This window comes from Pinus tabuliformis, chromosome 6, assembly GCF_031772625.1.
Source record: "Pinus tabuliformis cultivar Carrire ecotype Pingquan chromosome 6, CPIR1, whole genome shotgun sequence".
NCBI classification, from domain to species: Eukaryota; Viridiplantae; Streptophyta; class Pinopsida; order Pinales; family Pinaceae; genus Pinus; species Pinus tabuliformis.
In genome coordinates this window covers 1334115399-1334143112 of record NC_142292.1, presented here as the reverse complement: position 1 = coordinate 1334143112, position 27714 = coordinate 1334115399, and the positions used below count along the sequence as shown (strand labels likewise).

The 27714-nt window shown below is 41.0% G+C and overlaps 1 protein-coding gene across 2 annotated transcripts in view; it reads left to right on the top strand.

Annotated features, from left to right (window-relative positions):
• Positions 1-27714, top strand: part of LOC149263519 (ATP synthase subunit B) — a 372029-nt gene that overhangs the window by 124520 nt on the left and 219795 nt on the right. For both annotated transcript variants that reach the window (XM_089426453.1, XM_089426451.1), the window contains exon 4: positions 15831-15987. In XM_089426453.1, coding sequence (XP_089282579.1) covers positions 15831-15987 — 157 coding nt within the window. The remainder of the gene's footprint in view (positions 1-15830; positions 15988-27714) is intronic.

Here is a 27714-nt window from a genome sequence, read left to right as displayed (position 1 = left end):
CAAAAGTAATGGACAAGGGGTTGGCCCCTTGTTCTCCACATAATAAACCTGTGGTGCTCCCAATGGTTGTGAGGGCACATAAGTGACCTCATGGGTCTCCAAGTGAGTCGAAGATTCCTGTAGACCATCGGTAAGGGCTTAGATGATGGTGTAAGTGATGCCACATCATCCTACAAGCCCTGGGTCATCTGTCAAGTGCATGGTACATTTGCGGGGTTGGCTAGGCAAAGGTGAACCAAGTGCATCTTCCTCGTCCAATAGGTGATCTTGAGCAATCTTTGAGCATCTCTAGGGATCCATGGAGTGCTGTCTACTGCTATGGAGGCACATGGCTCTCAACACACACCCTATATGTGCCTATGTAGCCGTCTAGAGGGTTAGGACCTCGTATAGGGAGACCAAACCCAAGATGGAGACCACCTGCAATCCTGCGTAAGATCTAATGCATCCCCTAGCCTTCCAGTACAACAAGTCATCAAGGAAATCGAGTAAAAAAGCTTACAAACCATGTAGGTGGGGACTTCATAATGGCCTTTCCTTCCATAATGGGCTTTGGCATGTGCTAATGTCTCCAAACTCCAAATGGGGTTAAACAAGTATCCCATTAGGTGGTTTCTACTTTTAAAGGCGATAATATGTCCAAGGTACATCCTTTAAAAGGTGGTGACATATGATGAAGAGGTGGATGGAGTAGGGAATGAGAAGGGGCAACCCTGGGCCACACGCTGGGGTACAAGGGTAGCTAGTAGAAGGGAAGCCCACACTTGGGTAGATAATATATAGGAGGGAGCAATTGTGGTACATGAGGTGCCTCGACCTTGATTTTTCCACCCTTCTTTATATGCTTTTTGTCTTTTTATGATTTTTCTTCAATTAACTGGTCGGGGCTCAAGGGGTAAGAGCATGATGTGTGAGATATAGTAGTGGATGCCCCCTTTTAAGGTAAGGTGGTTCATTGCCCACCAGGGGTTGGGACAATCATGGGTTCCTATATGATGAAGGGGCTTATAGAGCCTGTAGGAACTAGGGTGATGGCCATGATGATGGGGTTGAGCTCATGTATTAGCTTTTGCCCACATGCTAAATGTGTTTGTCCTGACCATATTTTTGCATTTTGTGGTACGCTTTCCTGTTGAATGTGGCCAATTGTGCTTTTACTTTTCTTTTTAGCTACGTCAACCTTCGGGCCATCATTCCAGGCCTGACCCAAGGTGTGGGCAAGGGGAAGGGGAGAACTAGCCCTATGTGGACCCAGTGGAGGAATGTGGACCGAGGTGGGAGAAATGGTGAATGGGTTAATAATGAGTGGAAAGGGGGTAATATATGCGGATTAGGGAGCGGGACCACACAACCAAAATCAAGGTTTCTCATGAAATACCATCCCTAAAGCCAAATGGTCAGTGAAAGAGATCCCACGGGACTAGAATCCAAGGTTAACATGGAAGAAGGGGTCTAGGGGATAAGAGCACAAACCTAGCCCATTCTTTCCGCCAAATCCCCCCATTAATCCATGCCCAGAAGTGTCCATGATAAGCAAACTACAATACTCAATTACCAAATGACAAGGCATACCTTTAGGTTTGGGAGGCCCACCTTCAAACATACGATCATGACAGATGGTCGAGGGACCTCATGCTTGGCTCAAGAGGCGGAGAAGTGGCACAACGAGCTAGTTGGTGGCTGCAATGGGCTGCCAGCTGAGGAACATCTTGGAGAATTTTTTTCTCGTAGGGATATCACCTACAAATGGTGGGTAATATCTGGCTCCAACTGGGACGTGATCTCTCGAAGAAGTGGACGAAGCTACACGAACAGAAGGTTACGAGAACTCCAACAATCTCTTGGTCATCGTAGACATGTTACCTGCACATATAATAGATGAAGAACACGGGGAAGCATGCTTTCGTCGTGTCTCATGATCACACATGCTTAATGTTAGGCCATAAAATCAATAGAAAAATAAAATATGCAAATTTTAATTCAGATGCATCTACTCTAGCATGAGAAATATCATATGATGTTAGTTCTAATGCAAAATCAACGTGAAATGCATCCTACTCTACCATGCATATGATACAATATCAAGTCTCAAGGAAAGGGGTGATACAACTTCATTTGACCGGCTCGAGCCAAAGTTCGTCGTTGAATTTGGCAATGTAATAATAATCCTCCCCAACTTTTCCATGAATCTTGATAGGCATTGGATCTCTATCAACCACGACTAAGTCCCCGACCTTATATTCTTTTTTATGCTTCCACTTTTTGCTTGCTTTAGAGATTTGTCGCTCATGGATATAGACTTCTTGAGCCGGGAAAATAAGAGAAGGCTTCTCAATTTCATGTGTTTCATAGTATGGTCCAGGCGTGATCACATGAGATAGGTAGGTGGGTTCCCTATAAAGGATAAAAGGGGTTCCATCAGATTGCAGAATGGTAGCATATGATAAGTCCATTTGAACATGGCCCCCAACGGTAGCCCCCCTTTTCCTAGATAATATCAATGACAACATCCATGACTCCGAAACGGTAATGACTCGGCCGGCTCGATTTCAATCACTCGGTCGTTGTAAAAAATACATTAAATATTTTTTTTATTTATTAAAAAACATAATTTTAAATATTTTAAACATAATTTTAAAGATTTTTATTCATGTTTCCAAACACACAACATTATAATATAGATGGAAGACAACATATGATCAAAGTAGGCTCATGAACCAATCCACTATATCAAAATGGTACCCAATGGCAATACATAGTCAACTGTCATACATGATCAAAGACTCAAAACAAAATACAAATAACCAAGGAGGCTAGAAATGGCCTCTACAACAAAAGTAAACTGTGATGGTGACCAGACTGCAATACTAGTTCTACTGGCTAGTAGCTACTGCCAGAGGAGCCAAGATCATCTCGACCAATCTCTGGATCATCATCATCAGAGTCAGACAAGGGACCCCATGGCTCTTCATCATCATCATCGTCTCCAACTGCAACTGTAGAAGTGGTACCAGTACCACTAGCAGGCTGTGCAGCAGATGCAAGCTGAGATAGAGTAGATATGCGGCTGCGCTTCTGTCGTGGCTGAGCAGAGGAAGCACCTACAACTGGAGTCCTTGCTGGCTGTGAGACTGAGGCTGGTGGATTGGGATCTGCATCCAACTGAACACGCTGAATTTGAACAACATGTTCAAGTTCATCAAGATCCTCATCAGGATCAAACTCTGGTGGACGACTCTCCACTACCCAATCTGATGTTGGATCAATGTCTTCCAACACAATGGGATCTGAATCAGGTCTTTTTTTCAGCAATTGGTTTCGTCTGAGCCGAAGGTTGTATTGGACAAAAACTAGATCATTTAACCGTTTTTGATCCAAACGGTTTCTCTTCTTTGTGTGAATCCTCTCAAAGACAGACCAATTGCGCTCACACCCAGATGCACTGCAAGTTTGACTCAAAATACGAATTGCAAACCTTTGCAATTGAGGGCACTGGCCACCAAAGGCCTCCCACCATTGTGCTGCAAAAAACATAGGAGTGTAATGAATTATGAGTTAGATGAAGGCTGAAGCTCAACAAAATTACAAATTATATCTAACTTTCAAATTATAAATGATTTAACAAACTTTAATAAAAAAAGTAAAACTGTAAAACCATTAAGAAATTGAACATTGAAATTTTTGTTTACCTAGCTCATCTGCTTCTCTTGCAATCTTTGCTAGGTTCTTCCCAAAGGTACCTGTTGCATTGCTGAAGGATGTGACCTGTTGATGTATCTCCAGCTGATCAGACTCCGATGGGATCATGCGTTCAATGCAATCAACCAGTCCATCTCTGACCTCCCCCCTCAAAGCTCCTGACTCCTTAGCTTTATAATGATACCGTGGGTTCAAAAAATACCCAGCTGCATGTATAGGGCGATGGAGTTGATTGTTCCATCTTTCATCAATGATTGCCCAAATGGGCCCATACTTTGCCACTCTATCCTTGTATGCTGTCTTTATTTGCTCCTTTGCTTGATCCATAGCCTCATAAATGAAGCCCATAGCCAACCTTTCCCCATCCACCAACCGCAACACCTTAACTAGTGGCTCAGCAAGCTTCACAATCTCTGCTGCCTTTCTCCAAAAAGTTTCTTCATGGACTTTCCTTTTCAATTCTTTGCCTTCTGGTTTGTTAGACCAATTGCTTTGATTCCATTCATCACTGGAAAACATCTTTTGCAAGTTTCTATGTTGGGAAAGCATAGATTGCAATGTCAAAAAATGTGTAGCAAATCTAGTGATGGCAGGCCTAATAATATCCTTGCCTCCAGTGTGTTTCCTCATGAGACTCAAAACCAGTGTATGATTGTAGATAAATTTTGTTATGCTTTTGGCATTATCTACAGTGTTTCTGACCCAATCTAATTTTCCAATATCCTCAAGCATGAGGTCTATGCAATGTGCAGCGCATGGGGTCCAAAAGATGGTCTTGTGTTTTTCCTCTAACAGTTTACCAGCAAGAACATAGTTAGAGGCATTATCTGTGATGATTTGAACAACATTAGCCACCCCCACCTCCTCAATAACCTGATCCAATAGCTGAAACAACAAGTGGCCATCTTTTACCTTATCAGATGCATCAACTGATTTTAAAAACATGGTTCCCTGTGGGCAGAAGACAAGAAAGTTTATGATGGTACGGTTTCTTTGATCAGTCCATCCATCTGACATGATGGTACACCCTGTTCTTGCCCATGAGTCCTTGAACTCTTGCAAATACTCATTAATGGATTGAATTTCTTTCTGCAAACGAAACCCCCTTAGCTCTTGCATAGTAGGGCCTTTGAAGCCTTTTCCAGCAGCATGTATGGCATCAAACATAGGCTCATAATATGGTGAACGAGCAGCATTAAAGGGGATATCAGCATCATACCACCATCTAGCTATGTAGTCACAAGCAGTCTCCCTCAATTCTTTCTTCCAATGGTCATCTAAAGTGGGCTGAATTTGACCTTTACTAACTTCAGGACCATGTGCATCCGATGGAGAGGAGGGAGTGAAATAACTTTTGATAGTCACATCACCCTTTGTCAAATTCATTCTACCCTTTCCCTTATCTTGAACAAAACCAAAAGAGGGAGGAACATAACGGAAAGGGTTGGATGCCTCAGTTTGAGGGATAGAGGAAGAACCCTCAAAATCATAGTGGGGGTTGGTAGCCATCATTTTTTGTATCTCCCTCTTCCTCCCAATTTCAGCCTGTATCTCTTTTTGCCTAGCCTTATCTTCTTTAAATTTCTCAAAGCTGGCTAACAAATTCTTTCTAATCTCCTCAATTTCTGATGAGGTACATGGGGTAATTTGGCCTCTAATCCCTTCCAAGTGTTGTTTCAGCCTATTAATGCCCCCATGACCTTCCTTAATTTTCCTATGGCAAAATTTGCAATGCATCTGACTATCAACCATTTCAACATATGCCCAAGCAGGATCTTTTGCTCTAGGTGCCATTTTTTGACTAGGAAAACAATCTGAAAATGAAAAAAAAAAAAATTGATTCAATGTTCATTTATTTGACAAAAAACACTCTCTAAGCTTTCTTGATATGCACCTAAAATTTACTAAGCAAAAACAGATTTATAGAGGTGGAAAAAAATACCTCCAGGCACAAACTGCCTCCTCAAGCTTGCTCCAAGAATCAGCTCCTCAATGCTGCTCCAAATGGCTGCCCAAGAAGCTCCTCACTCCAGCTACAATGCTCCTCCAAGACTCCTCACTGCTGCTCCAAAACAAGCTCAAGAACTGCTCACTAATTCTCAAAGAAGACTCTCACTCAAATGCATAAGACTGCTGTGAGTGAATGAGAGCATTTGGGTGTCTTAAATAGGGTTTGGGAGGGGGAAATGGACCCCAAAAGCATTTAACAAATTACTATTACCCTTTGGAATCCATAAACTGCATTTAACTTTGTCAAAAATTACCAAAAAAGTGAATTTTTTTTATCATTTACGCTGCCCAGCCGTCCCAACAGTGACTCGGCCGAGTCATAACGGACCCGGCCGGGTTGACCGAGTCACATATGACTCGGCCGAGTCATATGTGACTCGGCCAACCGGACTGGTTAGCTCGCCGAGTCACTCCCCAGGCCTTTGACTCGGTTCGACTCGGCCGAGTCGGAGTCGATTCGGCCGTTTTGTAAAACAGTGGCTGTGCCGCATCATCTGCCACTGCATACCACCCAGTATGGCTGCACTCGTCAACATTCCACTGTACACCGCAACTTGTCCCGGTACACCACTAGATACTCTCGGCTACGACTATAACATCCTGTACCGTCTTGTGTCACCGCACCTGTCACTCCTCGCATGTACTCAATGCGATGTGAGGCATTCCCACTCCACAATGCATTCCCACATACTGCGACACCCCCCATGCGTCTCCATGCCCATCTGCAGACCATTGCTCCACGCTAGATGCTCCTACCCATCCCTGGATGTGATGGCCTAAAGCTGTGTCCATATGCGTCAGCCTGCATCCAACCTGTATCGTCACCTCCACCATCGCATCACTATGCTCTCGGATGAGGGGATCTCCCCTGCAAATCCTCCCTGAGGGACCCAAGAAGTGAATCTTCTTAGGTACTAGTAACAATGCCACCATTGCTCTGCTCCTCCATGTCCTCCATGTCCCACACAAATGTGAAGAATCCCCAACTCCATACAAGGCATTGTCAGGTGGCCTATCGGTGCCACCTCCTCCAACAAACTCCTGCTAGAGTATGATGATCATCATGTGAACCAATGCACAATTGTCATACCAAGACAACTCAAGGAGTCTGCCCACAAACTGGTTGGTCACTGGTACTGGACAAAACTCCCCTAACGAATGTGTGTGCTTAACCACTAGGCCAACTACACCACCACGGTCGCAGTCAACTGATATATTTGGGGAATGATAGGTAGTCCCATCTAGATCCCAATGCCAGTCTGGGCTTCCGATATCCCAAATGCATGAAAGCTCCTGCTAAGCTTCATGTCGGTCCACTACCATCTGCATAGCCCACTGCACCGGATGCCAACTCAGAATCTCTCGCCATCCAACCCCAAGAGAGGGATTGAATATACAAACTGTCATAAGTAGGAAGAGCTCTCCATCCAGCGAATGCTGCACCTTGCACTGCTCATGTCGCCTCATCTCATCGGCTTGGTCAACACATAAAATATGTCAAAGTGGCTTTGCCTCTCTCCCTCCAAGGTGCAGAGGCAAACTATTGACGCTACAAACGCCATCTATGTATGTTTGAAGAGGGTTGCTCTGATGCTCTAAAGTGCACTCTAGTGGTACCATTAGGGAATCCAACTGTTCCCCAATGCGAGTCAGTTTGGCCATTGACTCGACACAAACCACTCTCATGCCCTCCAGCTCCTCATTTTGCTGTAGAATGGCCTCTCGTACTATGGTGAGCTTCTCTCTCAATGCTAGAAGGTTGGCATGGAACTGATGAAACTACCATGGGTATCTTTCACTTGCAGACTCAGTCACAGCTCTGGATACCTCAGCCACTATTGACATCTCATCCATGGGTGGATCCTCCTCAATAGATGGCTCTAAGTGTGTAGGCTCTATCCTCTCCACCAAGGTGTCAACTGGGGCTATCAAAGAGGTCTCGAATAATGGTGACTCTTGCGCCACACCGAGTAAATTGATGTGCTCCTCACCATCATGTGGGCCCTCAGCGTCATGCTCAACCTCCTCCTCAGGCCCTTGATATCTAAAGCCAGGTTTCCACCAATGAAAGCGCCCCCTAGTCTCACCCTCTAATTGTCCTTGTCCTGCCTGCTCCTTTTCAGGAGATCTAGTGCTAAGATTTTGTCGGCTTTTCCGACATGATGTAGGTGGTTGTACTCCCACAGCTTGTGCACCTCTAGTGTCTCTGCTGTAAGGGCAAGGATGGATCTGGTCTGACACCTTCATCAACTGATCCAACCTCTCATCATTCCAGCAAATTCCAGCCTCGAATTCCTACATACTGAATCTCCCTTGAGCCATGGGTGGTGTATGGTGTATCTCGTCACTGTGCATACATGCCCAAATCTCCCATGATCTTACTAGTTATCCATAGCTAGGCCAAGATCATGCTTCGATACCACTATAATGTTGCAAACTTAAATAAACAGTGATATGCAAAACAAAATCGATTTGTGCCACAGGAAATTAAAACAATCAACAAATGCTCATTAAAACTCCAGAAGTGAGAACCAACTGAGCCATTTTATTAATGAAATGGAGAAAGTACAATAATATGTAGAAATGCACCTGGGCTTGCCTCAAGGGCAAGCTTGACAGGACCCAGGTGATAAAACAATAATCTCGAAGCTGGAAATAACTGCTCCTCTAATGCTCTGTGCTATCCCCAGAAATTGCACTGCTGGCTGGGAATGAACTGCAAGAAACCCCGTCTCTGGTGCTCAGAAAATGTTGAAACTTTATATCCGGGATCCTTGTAAAAAAACCAAAAAAACCTAGAAAGGGTTTGGCCTATCTCCAAGCCAAAGTTGAACCCATAAAATGGTGTAAATTCCCCAGCTACTAGCAATTCACCTTGTTATAAGAATGAGGATTTCATACTCGAATATCACCTGAAAAATTCTTAAATGTTAAGCACAAACTCCTCTCACAAAACCCAGAGAAACCCAGAAATGATTTGGTCGGATTTTGAACTTCGAAAATCAACCCCTAAAGGCCCTATGCCCTCCAAAACTGCTGAAGCACACTTTCTTCCAATACACCAGCAAAATCCTCCTCATGCACTCTGGAAATGTAGCAATCGCCTCCACTAATGCTTTCATTCTCTCTCCCAACAAGGATAAACCACAATGGCTGAGTCTAAACCTCCCACGTGAGCAGAAAATGCTGCCTCTGCGCTGGCCTAGGAAGTGCGAAAGTCACACTGAATGGGAGCACTCTCCTCCAGCTCCAAAGCTCTCCAAAATGGCAGCAAAACTCCTATAACTCCTCTCTGGAAATTCTCCTGACCAAAACTCCTCCACAAGATGCCACAAACAATGTCGACCTCCCTCCCCTGCGTCATCCAGAAATATGCACCACCTAGAGATGTATGCAACTGCTGGAAACCACAATGATATCCTCCTATGGAGGAATGAAGATAAACCTCTCTAGGGTGGCGCTCAAAATCCACCCAAGAAAGGGTGAGCTCTTCGCTTGAAGAACTCTTGCTAAACAACGACTTAGCTAAGCAACTCGAGCAACCAAAGATGATGGAATGAGGAGAGCTGTCTTCCTTATATAGATTTCGTGGAGCACTTTTCCCTCCAATTTTTCTGTCCATCGTGGGCCTCACTTAACCATCGACTTTTCCCCTCCAAGCAATTCGAACTAGGGAGTGCGTATTCCCTAGTGTGGGTGGCCCCCACGTAGAACTTAACCACAACAAAATAACTTCTCCTTAGACTAATCTCCTAATAAAATCGAATGGGCCGCACTATCTCCAAAATTGGCCCCAAAATTCAATAATTAGTCTTGTTCCAAATTAATTTAGGAAGGGACATGACAGTAGCCATCGGTTATATTTTTCAAGTAGTGGTTTGGGATCATCACTCAATTTCAAAGGGGAAAAGACACTAACCAAGTGCCTTTCACTATTGGTCATCTTGGGTTGATCTTGTTTTGGGTCAATGTTAGAACTAAATGGCGTCTTTGGAGATGGATCACTGACTTTCTCAAATTCAGGGAAGAGGGCGGTTCCAACATGTGATGGAGTTCGCTGTCCCCTTTTTGCAGCAGCCCTAGTTAAAGGAGGAATGTTGTCGCCTTCAAGTAAACTAGGGGTTTGGAAAATGAGTGGAGTTGCCAGGGAATGCTTATAGATGTCGTCAATGAATCAATTCCTCAATGATTCACTAGGGAGGTAAACCTTCTTCCTCCTCGGCAATGGCGCCAAAATGTTACCGCTTAAACTAGTAGGGGGCCTAAAGGGGATACCTAAAGGGGACAACTGCTAGGCCAAGGGCAACAAATGGAGACTTGCCCACTGTCACCTCAGCTAAGACTCCCTACTCTTGACTGACTTTCACCGATGGGAGGAGACCCGGTATATGGAATTCGATTGTGAAGGATGAATCAGCAAATGGATGTGAAGTGACCCTAATGATCCTTTTCGTAGAAGGGGGTAAAGAATGGAGCTGACTTTCCCTTCAAGCAAGGTACAAAGATTTCTAGGATAAGGAGGTGAGGACTTGAGGGTTAGGTTAGAGGAATCTGCCTTGTAAAGGAGTTTCCCAATCCTAAAATCCTTATTGAACTTGAGTTCCCGAATGGTTCTTGAAGAATTGACCTTTCAAAGGTATGGGACCACATGGGACCAAGTGGACCCAACGTAGGTTAAGGAGAGAGAATCTAGTGACCAATGATGTTCTTAAGCCAGACAAAGAAGGGGAAAGGATCAAAGCAAGAATTTTCAATTAAAAGTATCGAATTGATCTTATGAGGTGCTAGCCTAGGGAATACTAGTTCAACGTTTGATCTGAGAGCTAGGGCTTGGGTTATCTCACAACTCCACCATCAGAATGGATTCAAACTTGGAGGAGGCCTTGAGGACACACCAACACAATAGAGGCTACGACCTCGAACTATTTCTTTGGTTGTTTTGTTCGATAAGTGATGCCCTAGGTGACCCGACTTCGCTAGACCTAGAAGAGAGAGGGAAAGGTGGATAAAGGTGGTCTTTGAGTGATCACCTATTGGTGGACCAGTGCCTAATCCCTTTGGGGAGAATGGAGTCTAGGAGAATGATGAGAAAGGAACCTGTATTTCAGTCAAGGAGGCCTTAAGGACTACTTCACTTGGCCTTTAGGGCAAGAAGAAGAGACTTCAAAGCTTTTATACTTCGCTTGGAAAAAATAGATGGCCTATCAAGATAAATTCACCGGTGGAATTATCCCTAGGAGATTTCATTCATATACATGGCCCAGACATTGAGAGATGCTATATAAAAACAATAATTCCACAATTTTGCAATTATGCAATGCAACAATTAGCCTTAGTATAGCAAAAATCTCATTCAATGCATATGACAAAAGTAAAACAAGAATAGCATTAAATGTGTGTACTTATATGTAATAGAACTTATCCAACCATCAACAATTTGACATTAAAGAATCTCCAAGATAAAATACTCCAATCCAAACATCAAAATTCATCCATGCTCCAATTCATCATCCTAGAAAATGTGCGAAATTCTATAAAGAGAAGAATGATCCAATTCAAAGTGATGATACAAATGAATTCATGTCTCTCCTATTTATACACTCACTAGGAGTACGAATTACCTAATTTGAGCCTACATTAGCCAATCAACTAAAATAATGTGCAAATAACTATCTAATGGTGACAAGCCCACCATACTAGCTCACAAATAAAATAATAAGCCTCCCGAGAGGCCGAATGATCAATAATGCATATCATTGGGCTCTCTCAGAGGCCTGATGAAGTGCAAAAGTGCCAAAATGATGAGTTGGACTTCCAAAAGTAATGGACAAGGGGTTGGCCCCTTGTTCTGCACATAATAAACTTGTGGTGCTCCCAATGGCTGTGAGGGCACACAAGTGACCTCATGGTTCTCTAAGTGAGTGAAAGATGCCTGTAGACCATTTGTAAGGGCTTAGATGATGGTGTAAGTGATGCCACATCATCCTACAAGTCCTGGGTCATCTATCAAGTGCATGGTACATATGTGGTGTTGGCCCGGCAAAGGTGAAAGAGGTGCATCTTCCTCGTCCAAAAGGTAGTCTCAAATAATCTCTGAGCATCTCTGGTGATCCATGGAGTGCTGTCTATTGCTGGGGTGGCCCATGGCTCTCAACACACACCCTTTATGTGCCTATGTAGCCCTCTGGAGGGTTAAGACCCCGTATAGGGAGACCAAACCTAAGATGGAGACCACCTACAATCCAGCATAAGATCCAATGCGTACCCTAGCTTTCCAGTACAACAAGTCATCAAGGAATAGAGTAAAAGAACTCACAAACCATGGAGCACAGGTGGGGACTTCATAATGGCCTGCCCTTCCATAATGGGCTTTGGCATGTGCTAATGTCTCCAAATTCCAAATGGGGTTAACCAAGAATCCCATTAAGTGGTTTCTACTTTTAAAGCGGAAAATATGTCCAAGGTACATCCTTTAAAAGGTGGTAGCATATGATGAAGATGTGGATGGAGTAGGGAATGAGAAGGGGCAACCCTGGGCCACATGCTAGGGTACAAGGGTAGGTGGTAGAGGGAAGCCCACACTTGGGTATATATTGTATAAGAGGGAGCAATCGTGGTACATTAGGTGCTCCGACCTTGATTTTTCCACCCTTCTTTATATGCCTTTTTCCTTTTTATGATTTTTCTTCAATTAACTGGTCGAGGCTCAAGGGGTAAGAGCATGATGTGTGAGATATAGTAGTGGATGCCCCCTTTTAAGGTACGACAGTTCATTGCCCACCAGGGGTTGGGACAATCATGAGTTTCCTATATGATGAAGGGGCTCATAGAGCTTGTAGGAACCAGGGTGATGGCCATGATGATGGGGTAGAGCTCATGTATTGGATTTTGCCGATGTGTTAAATGTGTTTGTCCCGACCATCTTTTGCATTTTTTGGTATAGTTTCCTTTTGAATGTGGCCAATTGTGCTTTTTCTTTTCTTTTTAGCTTTGTCATCCTCCGAGGCATCATTCCAGGCTTTACCCAAGGTGTGGGCAAGGGGAGGGAGAGAGCTAGCCCTATGTCGACCTAGTGGAGGAATGTGAACCCAGGTGTTAGAAATGATGAATGGGTTTATAATGAGTGGAAAGGGGGTAATATATGCAGATAGGGGAGCGGGACCACACAACCAAAATCACGGTTTCCCCTGAAATACCATCCCTAAAACCAAATGGTCAGTAAAAGAGATCCCACGGGACTAGAATCCAAGGTTAACATCCAAGAAAGAATCTAGGGGACAAGAGCACAGACCTAGCCCATTCTTTCCGTCGAATCCCCCCATTAATCCACGCCCAAAAGTGTCAATGATAAGCAAACTGCAATACTCAATTACCAAATGTTGATTTGGGGTATCATTGGATGTGCTCTAGCCACAAAATTTGGTGGAGAGGGTGGGGCACATGAGATCTCCAATACTTAGAAAGGGTTTGGGCAAATTCTAAACAGATAAGGAGATATTAAAATAATTAATATTTTTGATGGAGTCCCTAAGTCTAAACTTAGGGAAAATAAAATATTAATGTGTATTAATATGAATCTGTGTTAGAATGGTCCAAAAGACATGGATCAAGCCAGATCTAATCTTAGCTGTTGATTAGGGACTTAATCTCGACCGTTGATATGTCAACAGGAAAAGTATGAGAAGAGGCTTGAGGGTCACTTGGAGAGTACACTAGAGTGATCAATCATTCTATTCTCTAGAGCGGGGTTTGCTAAGAGAGATAGAATTAGTGATCGGGAGATGCAGCTGAGGGGCATTTGAGTACAGAGAGACAGGGAGGCAGAGATAGTGTCGGGGGAGCAACGCAGTAGCCAAGGAGAGTGACGCAGAGCCAGGCAGGGCTCACGCATGGCGACGCAGAAGCAGCTAGGAGCTGCGCAGAGCCTCAGAGAGGCCAGCGTTGTCGACGCAGAGAGCCAGAGGGTTGACGTAGACCCATCCGGGGTGACGTAGATCCAGCGTGAGGCAGAGAGGGGCTGACGCAGTCCAGAGAGAGGCTGACGCTGGGGTTTCTGGGACAGATTGGTGCTGAGTAGTTGCCAGAAGGATTATCTGGGGTTTCAACCAAGAGATTTGTCAGAAAATGAGAGGTATTATTGCCAAGGAAATTCTCTGTTGGGTAGGCCAGTTTCGACACCCAGATTGTACTTTGATTTGCTTAATAAGAAAACCCTCAGATAGCTGCACTGGTTTTCCCACATTGGGTTTTTTCGAGGACATTAATCCCAAAATAATGGTGTCACATGGTGTGTTTGTTTTTGTTTCTTTTAGTTGTTGATTTGTGATATGTTGAGTATGCACTAGTGTTTATTTTTAGTATTGACAATGTAAATAACTTGTTAAGGAAAATAACAAGTAGGTAGGAATAAATCAGATAAAGTGCATGGAGGGTTTCTAACTAAGTAAACTTAGAAACTTCAACACCAAATGACAAGGCATACCTTTAGGTTCAGGAGCCCAACTTCAAACATACGATCATGACAGATGGGTGAGGGACCACATGGCTGGCTCAGGTGGCGAGAAGTGGCACAACAAGCTAGTTGGTGGCTGCTGGCTAAGGACCATCTTGGAGAATTTTTTTCTCGTAGGGATATCACCCACAAAATGGTGGGTAACAGTTATACATTGAATTAATGAGGGAGAGTTGGGGAGAGTTACATTCTCGTAAGTGTGGAGTTACTATTTTATTCCAAGAGAGAGGTTCCATTTTCCAAGTAAAAGATTCTCAATTTAATTCACATATTCCATAAGAGAATTCGTTTTTTATTAATCCATTAAAAGTAAATGACTTTAGACCATTTTATAAATAATAGTATCATAATAATAATAATGCTAGTAAGGATAAATATATAAATTCTTGACTTGTATAATCATGATTGATTTGATTTTAAAGTGGATTTCATATGTCAAGAACATCCTTGATCATTTAGACATGAATTTCTATTTTTGGAAAGTCACTTCCAAATTGAAATGTGAGTTACTATTTTTGGAAAATTATATTAGAATTGTTAGAAATGAAACTTTATTATGGGTGGTTCAAATAGCACTGAAAGATATGGTTTCTTCTAGGAGAAATTCATCCCTGAGCTGTAAAATTTTACTAATTTGTAGATCGAAGATAGCAAATAAGTTTTAAGGATGTTTAATGGAACAATTATAGTGAGACTAATTGTGAAAGCTTGAAACCATTGGCCTTGTGCCTTTGATGGCAATTAGTTAGCTATTTGTCTGGTACATATGTATTGTGATTTGTCAGTTTAAACTTTATTAGAGACAAACTATGTGTTTTACTAGGCATCTTGGTGTTTGTGGCAAAAGAAGGCTGTCTTATATTGGTATTTGTGATGCTATTGATCGATTAGAAATATTTGGGCAATGTGCCATTTATATTTAGTGGTCTTTTGTTTGCATCGTGGCCCAAGAGAGAATGGTTGATAGGTGTACATCCATCGAGTTGAATTATTTACCTTGTCGCACATGCTAGATTGCATTCGCCGTTGTGTTCATATATGTAACTGTTTAAAGCTTAGGAAATCCTATTTGGAAGTGTGATAGTTATTACACACTTTTTCTCTATTTTCTGGTGTTCATTCTTAGTATTAGCCATGTGGTTTAGAGCAATTTTATTTTATTCTTCATCTTTTTATCTTTTAGCTTTTCAGAGTTGCTTTGGCACTAACACAATGTCACTTCTGGATTGTAATTTTAAGTCACATAGACCTACCTTTTTTTGGTCATTTGTGGACATGAATAAGATCTTATCTTGGTAATATTTTGTGTAGGCCATCATAAGAATTAGCAAAAAGTATAATTGTTTATCCTCTTTGATATGGTTAACAAACTTGATTATGTTGGCTACTAGATATTCATCTCTCTATAGTGAATCTCATGAGTAGTATTTTCCATGAAATTTTTGTTTATGTCAATTGTAATTGAACTCTCGTAAAATATTTTTTATTTTTTTCACTTGTTTGCTTGATCTCTAGTTATTCTTCCTCCTAATGCACGTGGTTTTGATTATTACATACATCTATGCAAATTCTAAGTTATGGAACACAATTTTCTATTGTTGGTTTACAGATGACAAAGAATTGCAATATAGAGCTACCAACAAAGGAAACAAGGATACTACCAGTTCGTTCTTCCCTTCCTTAGCACGTTACACAGTGGAGGGCATGCCTTTGGTTGGACTAGATGCAATAGAGCGAGCAAAGTCTACACTTGAAGACTTTGTGAGGTTAGGTGCCTTACTACTTGGAGGATAGTATGTGCTTTTACCTTACATGATGCTGTGTTAGAAAACCATTATTTTATTGATGATGCTTTACAAAATTCTTTAAATGTCTTAGTTCTTGAGGTTAATGAGTAGTATTACTGTACTTATGGATATGTGATTTCATAGTGTTGGTCTTTTGTATTCAATGATATGAACATTTCATTATCCTAGTAAATTAAAATATCAATATGCATCTATTTTTTGTTAGAAAACGTTTTATCTTACCTAATCCTCTTTGTAAGAGAGCTTCAGATACATCACATAAGCTTCATTGTTGTGAAAATTGCCTAGATTGTCCAGAATTACATTGGAATTGAGACTTTCTATGCATTAGAGTAAGACACACACACACACACATACTTATGGGATCCCCCTCTCTTCCTTGAAATACTTGGATGGAGGGAAAGCTCAACTGCCAACTACAATAGTGGGTAGTAACCCAGTGGGACTCAGTTGGACTCTAACTTCGACTAGATCGAAATCAGAGACCTTATGATGAACTTTACCTTCAAATGGTTCATTTGAGCTGATTGAGCCAACCCTCTAGTTGATGACGCACACAAACTCACATACATATATAAGTCCAATGGGTTAGCTCAACTGGTTGTTGCCAATGTTGTTGGGCATTTTGCTAGTTCCATGTCAGCAGGTGCTTGGTTTGAATCTCCCTAGGTGGGGTCCAGTAGTGTATATCGATGGGTTTACTAGAGATGCCATCCATGAATGCGGGGAAGCATTGAAGTTGTAGGAAAGTTCATCTTCCACCATGCTTTTGGGTTGGAAACACAGGAAAATCCAAAAATGTGTTTTGAAACATCTAAAAGTAAAAATGTTTTGGGGAAGTATCTAGATTTGGAAATGAACTTTGAAATGCTAGGTCACTTTTAAAAAATGTTTCAGCCCAATTAGGGTGTGTTTTGATGCATATAAGGCATGTTTCAGGCCCCAGAAACCACTTCGATGGTGCATGTTGTTGAAGAATGTAACTATGTTCGGCCTTCATAATTGTAATTAAGTCATAATGCAATGTATTTGTCAAAAGAAAGAAAAATAATTTTATTATTATTAAATTGACTTATTAAAGCATGGGTTTCATGCTTGGGTCAACAAGTCTATAGGTAAAAGCACCTATTGAGTGCTCTAGGATTTTCATTAAGTAAAAGTCTAAAGTTATTTTTGTGAGATACCCTTCTTGGGCTCGTTAAGGTCAAGAAAGAAAAAACATTTTAGTCTTACATTTCCTCCATCAAGTCAAGCCTTGGTCTCCTTACAAGTCGGCTTCCTTACTTATCAAGTCAGCTTCCATTCCATCATGTCGGCCTCAAACTACAGGTTCCAACCACTATAAATAGTAGAGCTACTCAACTTATTTTTGTGCAATTCAGCAAGGAGAAAAAGTCTGCAATTCGGACAGAAGGCATAGAGATACGAAGAGCAGTGAGGAAGGATGTTTGACGTCTACAACTAATGAAGGAGATGAATGCCTACAGGACTGAAGTTCTCCCATGATCACAGGACCGAAGATGACTACAATTACAGAACTGAAGTTTCCAGAACTATCAGGATCAGCCTTTATAATTAAAGAAGGAATTCGTATGGGTTACAGGCAGCAAAGGAAGAAGTGCAGGAATTCGTATGGGTTACAGGCAGCAAAGGAAGAAGTGCAGAAAGATTGCAGACCGAAGTTTCTTTCCATTGCAGAAGATGAAATTGTTCTATGTTTGAAGAGGGATCTCTTATCACTGAAAGAAGACTACTTCAACTGAAAGGCTGACTTGATGGATGGAGAGAAGTTTAGGTTAAGGTCTTGGTTGTCTCACTGTCATATGAATCTACTGAAGGAAGAGTTCTTGACTGGGTTTTCCCCTACCTAGGGGTTTTTCCCTGGCTGTCCACCTATATCTTGTGTCTCCTCTTTTGTGATCTTCATAGATTGGCATTAATCTTAATAACAAGAACATAACTAATTGAAAGAAGTGAAACACCATAAGATGATGTCATAATAGAAGAGAAATTAAATCTAACACATGATGCCCTAGATTTCTCAACATGTTATCAGAGGAAGGTTCATTTGTATTAGGGCAGGAAAGAGATGACTAAGACTACAAGATAAGGAAAGGAAGCAAGTCTCTCAGGACCGAGCTCCTAAGGAAGACTAGAACAAACTCTGGACACTTCTTATCAACCCTCTTCTCTGTGACAAAACTGCAGATCTTTACAAGGTAAAGCGAAGGCACAAAAACACCATTTTTGAAAGACGAAAGGTTAATCTAGCATCTCATGATAGGCCGAGCTCATTAAGCAATAAATCGAAGTGTTGGGCATCATCTCTTTCACTCTAGAAGGATCCAAAATCTCTGTGTAATTTCAGATCTCTGGTATATATGCTTATCTCAGTAAACTTACAGATCGGCGAAGTATCTTCTCTTGCAAATGGTTCAAGGTCAAACTTGTTAAGAATATTGTTAATCTCGTTAAGGACTAATTTAAGTGTAAGTTCAAAATTAAAAGCCTCTGAAATCTATACTACACTCCTATGGATATAAGAAACCCAAGACTGAACCATTTAAAAGCTGAGATACCTGAAGAGAAGGATGCACTCCTGTGGTACATATACTCCGAGCTTGAACATTGGAATAGAAGCCAACTTTAAAGGTCTCGCCAGTGTTTGATAAACAAAGGATTACAACAGTTGTTGTTGAGTTCTATAGCAGCCTCTTCTCCTTTGAAGGTTATCATCCAAAGGCAAGGATTCATATACCAGTCATTGAAGTTTGTTGGATGAGTCCAGTTACAAAAAGAAAAGCTACAGTGACAGTCAAAAGAAAGCAGACCAGCCTAAAGACATCAAGGATATATCAAGAATGATGACTCAGATCAGTGAATACAAATGAAGATACTGTTGTCATAATTTAGAGAGAGTCTTCAAAGGGAGTACTTAGAAAATCCTACTAGGTTTGTAAGAGAACCATCTCAAATTGTAGGTATCCCTTAAAGATTGGATTAAGTGGGAGCCTCCATCATTTACCAAAAGATAAGTATCTTGTTCCTTGTTTCATCTTTTCATATTTAGTTTCTTCCTGATTAGGGTTTGTTTGTATTATATGCTAATAACTTGTTCTTCATGAGTTTCCTTGGTAGGAAAAGCTTGCAGAATGCACAAAGTCTATGAAGGAGACCTCAAAAGATAAACTTGAAACATGAAAGAAGTTCTGGAAGTCCATCAAGAATTAAAGTCCTACCAAGTTTGATATAAAACATCTCAAGCTTGCAGATTGCACAAGGCTATGAAGGAGACCTCAAAAGATAAACTTGAAACATGAAAGAAGTTCTGGAAGTCCATCAAGAATTAAAGTCCTACCAGGTTTGTTATATAACATCTCAAGGTATGTCTTAAATCATAAATTATTGTTGTAAGGTGTTGTCCTTTGAGATAACTTAAGGTCAATTAGTTATGCCAAAGCATCTATAATGTTTTGTTGTTTTAAATGATTGGATGACCAATGAACTATTTTATAAACAGGTGCTTTAAACTTAGATAGATTCTCAAGTAAAATAAAAGGCTGTTCTTTAACTGCACATGGTTAATTTGATTTAAATGGGATGGAGAAGTAGAGCATGGAGAGGTATAATTGATTTGATATTCAAACTGAATATTTAACCATTTATAAGAAGAAATTAAGAAAACAGTGCTTTCTTAATCAACAAAATATAATCAAACTGTTACAGAAATCTGATGTAATTTATATTTAAAGAGGAACTTACAATAACAAACAGTTCTGTAAATTATTCTCTTATTTAAAATCACAACTTCACAGAGGATTCAAAATGAGACTGAAACTCAGTTAAATTTTAAATCGGATAACTGCAAAAGACTTAATTTATATGAAGAAAATATAATGAATAAACAAGATGAAATACAACTCACTGAGAAACAGACCATATGAGGTAAATCCAGAATCTTTTATTATTTCAAAATGCTTCAGCTTAGTACAAATCTGCTTGATAGCTTGTTCAAGGGTTCAACACATAATAACTCAAAGGAGGAGCTATTTATACAAAATTTGCAAAACATCTACAATCTGTTTGAAATGGAATACCAAAATAGTACTTTATACAAAATTTGCAAAACATCTACAATCTGTTTGGAATGGAATACCAAAATAGTACAAAATTACAAAAATAGAACAATATAATAGGAACCGAAAAACTGCTGAAGAGGTGGCTCTATCCTTTGGGAATCTGTTGATGATCTGGCCTGAAAACACTGGTGAGCTGTCATGCTGTTAGAATGAGCAATTACTCAATTGTTTCACACAATTTATCCCATCTTTCTTCACTTGGGATTTCCACATTCACCATCTTTCTAAATGTTTCATCCACCTCTGTGTATCTCTTGAAATTAGGCTTGGTGAGAAATAAATGTTTAATTTCATGCAAGATGGTTAAATCAAACTCCAAGGCTTCCAGAAAAGCCCTCCCTATTATCTGTCCTTTAACTCCTGCAAATTTGGTTCTGTCTACTGCAATAGCATATAACTCCTTGCAATAATCTTCTAATTTGATCAATTTATCATTCAAACCTACTAATGTTGGCAACCCTTTTTTATTTAAGACATTAAACTTTGAAGGATTTCATTTGCTACCTAGAGCATTGTTTTAACTAGACAAGTATGGAGTTCTACTTGCATGTCTTGATCTAGTTCTTGTACACTAATTATATATTATCATTTAGACTATTTCATGTCATCTTTGTCTCCAGTTTAGGATTGTGTTGCTTTCAATTTTTGAAGCATTCTACTTTTGTTTTAAGTAAAATACAATTTCATTTCTTAAAGAGCAAATACTTGGAAGACACTGGTTGTTTATGTATTTCATGCTTATCTTATGATGGTTATTGCTCATATCAGTTTTTGCTTATAAATCTAAAAAAATAATCTATTTAACTCTAAAATTCTCCTAGAAACTCACATCTCTTTTTAACTTAACTTTTCATTAGGGACCGCCCCCCTTAGCTAACCTAGGAGATAGCTTTAACTGAGAGAGTCGGGATTAGTTTGACAACCCCTTCTCTGAGTTCCTTGCCACCAACCACACCTTGTGGGGTTGAAGGCTTTTCTCACTGACTTGTAGGTAGGTGTAGGCGACAGGGTCAACATAGGGAACCTGCTTGTTTATCGCATGTGATCAAGCCTGGACCATGCTATGAGACACTCGAGGCCAAGAAACCTTCCCATGTCCTCCCTACCCAAGAAATCTGAATCCTCAAGCGACCAATCTCTCAAACAAGCAAGAAGTGGAAGCCTAAGAAAGAATATAAGGTTGGGGACTTAGTCTTGGTAGATAAATATCTCGTGGCAGCCAGGATCCATGGATGGGTTGGGGATGACTGTTACTACATTGTTAAACTTAACGACAAACTTTGGCCTGAGTCGGTCAAATTAAGTCGTATCAATTCCTTCCTTGAGACCTAACATTGTATCATATGCATGGTAGAGTAGGATGCATTGCATGCTGATTTTCGCATTAGAACTAATGGCATATACTATTTCTCATAGTATATTAGCTGCACTTAGATTAAATTTGCATATTTGATCTTTCTATTGATTTTATGGCCTAACATGTTAGCATGTGCGATCATGAGATGTTGCGAAAGCATGCCGCCCCGTGTTTCTTTCCATTTATTATTTGTGGAGGTGACAAGTCTACTATAACCAAGAGACTGTTGGAGTTCTTGTGACCTCCTGTTCGAGTAGCTTCACACACTTCTTCGAGAGATCACGTCCGAGTTGGAGCCAGATGTTAACCACCACTTTGTGGGTGATATCCCTAGGATAATTTTTTTCTTCAAGATGGTCCTCAACCAATAGGCAGCAACCCCTTGCAGCCACTAGCTAGCTCATTGTGCCATCTTCTCCGCCACCCGAGCCAACCATGTGGTCCCTCGCCCATCTGCCATGATCGTATGTTTGAAGGCGACCCTCCTGAATGTAAAGGTATGCCTTATAATTTGGAAATTTGGTATTGTAGTTTGCTTATCATGGACACTTCTGGGCATGGATTAATGGAGGGATTCAACGGAAAGAATGGGCTAGGTCTGTGCTTCTGTCCCCTAGACCCATTTTAGGAATTAACCTTGGATTCTAGTCCCGTGGGATCTTTTTTATTGACCATTTGGTTCTAGGGATGGTATTTCACGGGATATCCTGATTTTGGTTGCATGGTCCCGCTGCCTTATCCGCTAATATTATCCTCTTTCCATTCATTACTACCCCATCCATCATATTTTCCGCCTGTGTCCACGTTCCTCCATTGGGTCCACGTAGGGTTAGCTTGCCCCTTCCCCTTGCCCACACCTTAGGTCATGGCCTAGAATGAAACCCGAAGGTTGATGTAGCTGAAAAGAAAGGTAAAAGCATATATGGCCACAATCAACAGGAAAATGTACCACAAGATGCAAAAGATGGCTAGGACAAATACATTTAGCACGTGGGAAAAAGCCAATACATGAGCTCTACCTTATCATTCATGGCCATCAACCTGGTTCGTACAGGTTCTATGAGCCTTCTTCATCATATAGGAACCCATGATTGTCCCAACCCTTGGTGGGTAATGAACCGCCCCACCTTAAAAGGGGGATTTCATAGGTATATCTTATACATCATGCTTTAGCCCCTTGAGCCACGAGCAGTTAATCAAAGAAAATCATAAGAAGGCAAAAGGCATATAAAGAAGGGTGGAAAAATCAAGGCCGAGGCACCTCATGTACCACGATTGCTCCCTCCTACACATTATAAACCCAAGTGTGGGCTTCCTTCTTATTAGCTACCCTTGTACCCTAGTGTGTGACCCAAGGCTGCTCCTTCTCGTCCCCTACTTCATTCACCTATTTGTCACATGCCACCACCTTTTGAAGGGTGTACCTTGAACATATTATCCCCTTTAGAAGTAGAAACCACCTAATAGGGTACTTGGTAAACCCCATTTGGAATTTAGGATACATTGGCACATCCTGAAGCCCATTATGGAAGGGCAGAGCATTATGAAGTCCTGACCTATGGTCCATGATTAGGTAAACTCATTTACTCGATTTCTCTAATGACTCGTTGTACTGGAAGGCTAGGGGATGCATTGGATCTTATGCAGGATTGCAAATGGTTTCCATTTGGGGATTGGTCTCCCTATACTGGGTCTTAATCTTCTAGAGTGTCTACATTGGCACATGTAGGGTGAGCGTTGAGAGCCATGGGCCTCTACAACAACAGATCGTACTTCATGGATCCCCATAGGCATTCAGAGATTGCTCGTGGTTCACTTATTGGATGAAGAAGATGCACCTGATCCATGATGCCCATCCAACCCTAGATCTACCCCATACACTTGGCAGATGATCCAGGAGTTGCACGATGATGTGGCATCACCTACACCATCATCTTGGCCCTTGCAGGTGACCTACAAGCATCCTCGATCTGTTTGGAGACCCATGAGGATACTTGTGTGCCCCCACATGTCATTTGGAGCACCACAGGTTATTACAAGGGGCCAACACATTGCCCACTTCTTTTGAGGGTCCTATTCTTCATTGTGACACACATGGACCTCATTAGGCCTCTTATAGGGCCCTACGACATGCATAGATTATTATTTGACCTCTTGAGAGACTTACTTTTTTATTCATGAGCTAGTTTGGTGGGCTTGTCACCAAAATTTGTATTATTAGCACATTATTTTGTTTTTGGTGCTTATGGAGGCCAAGGCGGCTAATTTGAACTCCTAAGTTGTGTATAAACAAGAGTGAGATGAGTTCATTTCTCATCATCACTTTGGTTTGGATCACTTATCTCTCTTGAGATTTTTGCACTTTTTCTAAGGATGAATTGGAGCTTTATGGATGAGTTTTGATGTATGGATATTGGTCTATCTTCTCTTGGAGTTTCTTTATTGTCAATTGTGAATGGCTAGATATACTCAATTACATGTAAGTACGTGCTTTTTATGTTATTCTTTTTTACTTTTGTCATATATGTTGGATTGGGATTTTTGCTGTTCTAGGGCTAATTGTTGCATGCATTTACTGTTTAATATTGTAGAATTTGTCTTTATTATAGCATTTCCTTCAACGTATGGGCCATGTAATAGGAGCGAAATCTCCTAGGGGTAAAATTTGACCTTGACAAGCCATTTCTCTTGCACATCGATGTATAAAAGTTGCATGGTTGCTTCTTCTTGATCTAGAAGGCAAACAAAGTGATCTTGAGGCCTCCTTGACTGGGAACCAAGAAATCCTACTCTTACTCAACATAGACTCCATTCTCCGAAAGATTAAGGCACTGATCTACCAAGGTTGGTCACTAAAATCCACATTTTCTCACATCCTTCTGAGACTAACTATATTGGGGTGAATAGGGCATCAATTTCCCAGTAAGCTAGCTGTCATAAAATTTTGATCTCCTGGGGTCTTCTGCGCTGGCCTTTCCTCTAGCCCTCCTCCAATTTTGAAGCCATTTCGACGGTGGAGTTGGAAGAAAAGTCAAGCACTAGCTTCGAGATCAAAACTTGCCTTGCCATCGCCAAGGTCAGTACCTCATAGGGTCAAGACAACATCTTCAAGTGAAATTCCTTTCTTGATCCTTTCCCCCACCTTGTTTAGGGTAATAATATCATTAGTTGTTTCATACCTTCCTCATATTCTAGACTAGGTCCACTTGGCCCCATGTGGTCCCACTTCTTCAAAAGACCATTGTTCAAGAACCATCCGGGGTACCAATTTTTACATGGATTTTAGGGAGTTGGAAACTTCTTTACAAGCCTATTCCCATAAACCTAACCCTCAAAATTCTCTTCCTTTCCCTAGAAATACATAGCACCTTGTTTAGAAAGCAAGCAAGCTCCATCCTTCAATTTTTTTTTGGGAAAGGGTTTGGGTCACTCTTATCCATTGACTTATCATTCATTAGTGACTCCACACGTATCAGGTCTATTCCCATCGGTGAAAATTTGTAAACAAAAGGGAGCCTTAACTAAGGTGATAGTGGGCTAAGTCTCCATTTGTTGCCCTTGGCCTAACACTTTCCCTTTAGGTGCCCTGCTAGTTTGAGCGGTAACATTTTGGCACTGTTGTTGGGGAGGAAGTAGGTCTACCTCCCTAGTGAATCATTGAGGAATGATTCATAGATGACATTTATTAATATTCCTCTCGTGACTCGACTCATGTCTAATCCCCTAATTTTACTTGAAGGCGACAACATTCCTCCTTTAACTAGGGCCATTGCAAAAAGGGGAAAGCGAATTCCATCACTTGTTGGAATCTCCCTTTTCCCCGAATTTGAGAAGTTCAATGATACATCTCCAAAGATGGCATCTACTTCAAGCACTAACTCCGAAAGGGATCAACCCCAGATGACCAAAAGTGAAAGACACTTGGTTAGTGTCTTTGCCCCTTTGAAATTAAGTAACGATCCCAAGCCATTACAAAAATAATTTAACAAATGGTTGCCCAAATTCAAAGGGGATGCTACTTGGACTGCCCATGGTTTTTTTGAAGAATTCTACTGGCAGTTGTCCCCTAGAATGATATGTGATGAAGATAAGATCATGATGCTTTTTTCCTTGTCACTTGAGGGACATGTAAGAGATTGGTATCTTAGCCTTCCTCCTGGATGCATAAAGGACTCTGATGAATTCGAGGAACTATTCATGAAAAGGTGGTCATGCAATGCCCAAGGGACCTTCAACATTGAAAAGTTCTATGAAATAACCAAGGTAAGGGAAGATGTGTGAGAATTCATTCAAAAGTTTGATAGGGTAGTCAAAGATATACCTGATCGTTTGAAGCCTTTTGAAGCCAAAATTCTTGACAAATTCATAAAAGCCGTGGGTGGCCACCTCACGTATGTGTTGAGGGATAAGAAACCATGCACTTTGGCCAAGGCTAAGGAAATGGCAAGGAAGTTGAAGAAAACCTGCGAATTTCAAAGTTGTTACAATTGAACTGAATTGCAGTCACATTAAGAGGATCCAAGTTAAGTGTCAAGAAGATTAGTTTGAAGGCCTAGATACTAAGGAAAGGAGCCCAAGCCCAACGTAGAAGAAACTCATTCTAATTCTGCCCTAAACTGTCCACACATGTGATATTGCAGGGATTTCAGGAAGGCCGAAAAGTACAAATTTGAAGCAAGTGACTGAATTTTGAAGTGAAGCTGAAATTTAGAGTACTAAAGCAAGTTTGACTGGTGTTGACTTTGTGGAAGACAAGCTAATCAAAAGGAGAGGTTTGACTTGGTCTTGGGTCATAGGTCTTGGAATTCGTCATCACAACATTCTATAAGAAGAGAAGAATTCTTATGGGTTTTCCTCTCAAGAGGAGAGGTTTTGGTGCTGGCTTGCAGCCTACATTTTCTGTCCTCTTGTCTCATTGTTCTTCATTGTTTGGTAGTTGTTTGATGATTAAAGAAAACTATAATAATCAAGTAAAGAAGAGCTAACTACAAGTACATCAAAGTAAAAGAACATCACAAGCAACTATCGAATTAAGAGAAATCACCTAATCTAGCGGCCCCTTGGATTTCTCAACATGGTATCAGAGCTAAGGTGACTACAACAAGAAGGAAAGGCAGCTTGAAGAATATCATCTAATTGAAGAGGGATACACAAAGGCAGAGAATAAGAAGAAGCATCAAGCATCAAGGAGAAACAAAATGCATCAAGAAGGACCATCCATCACATCACAAGGACAAGTATCATATCATCACAAGAGAAGAAGACTTCAAGGACCCCACCTGCACTCAAAGGACCCTACACTTGAAGCATTCACACTACATCCAAAGAAAACAAGAAAGAGCACTCTAGTATCAAAGGAATAAATGTAATCTCCCTCTCTTGGAAAGATAAGATCATCCCTCACCATCTTGAAGAAGAAGTATTGTCATCAAGGAAACATACATCGACAAAGAAGACATCTACAAGCAATAATCTCCAAAGAAGCAATCATTATCAAGAAGATACCTTCAATTATCAACATTATCAAGAAGGCATCAAGTTGAAGATATCATTATTAAAGGAGCATCATCACTGGACAAGCATTTTAGATTTTTATGTCTCAATCTAGATACCAAATGCCTTCATTTTGCAAGGAGAACAATAAATTGGTTGGGACCTCGAACTATTTTGTATGGAAGAAGAGAATTGATTTAATTCTCATGGAAAATGAAGTCATTGAATATGTAAGGGGCTCCATCACCAAACCATCTCAAGAGCAAGCTCAAGCACTGTCAAAATACATGAAAGGAGAAATAAGGGCACAAAGGATCCTCAGAGTTTATCATGGATTCTCTCATCCCTTATGTTGCAGAGTTGAAGACAACGAAGGAAATCTATGACAAATTGGTGGAGCTATTTGTCGATTTGTGGTAGCATCAGATGTGCTCTAGCCATGAAAATTGGTGGAGAGGCTAAGGCACATAAGATCTCCAAGACCCATAAATGGTTTGGGGAGATTCCACCCGGTTGGAGAGATATTAAAATAATTAATATTTTTAATGGGGTTCTTGAGTCTAAACTTAGGAAAATTAAAATATTAATGGGTATTAATATAAAATTGGGTGAGAATGTTCTAAATGACATGGATCAAGCCAAATCTAATCTTAGCCATTGATTAGGGATTTAATCTCGACCGTTGAAGACTCAACA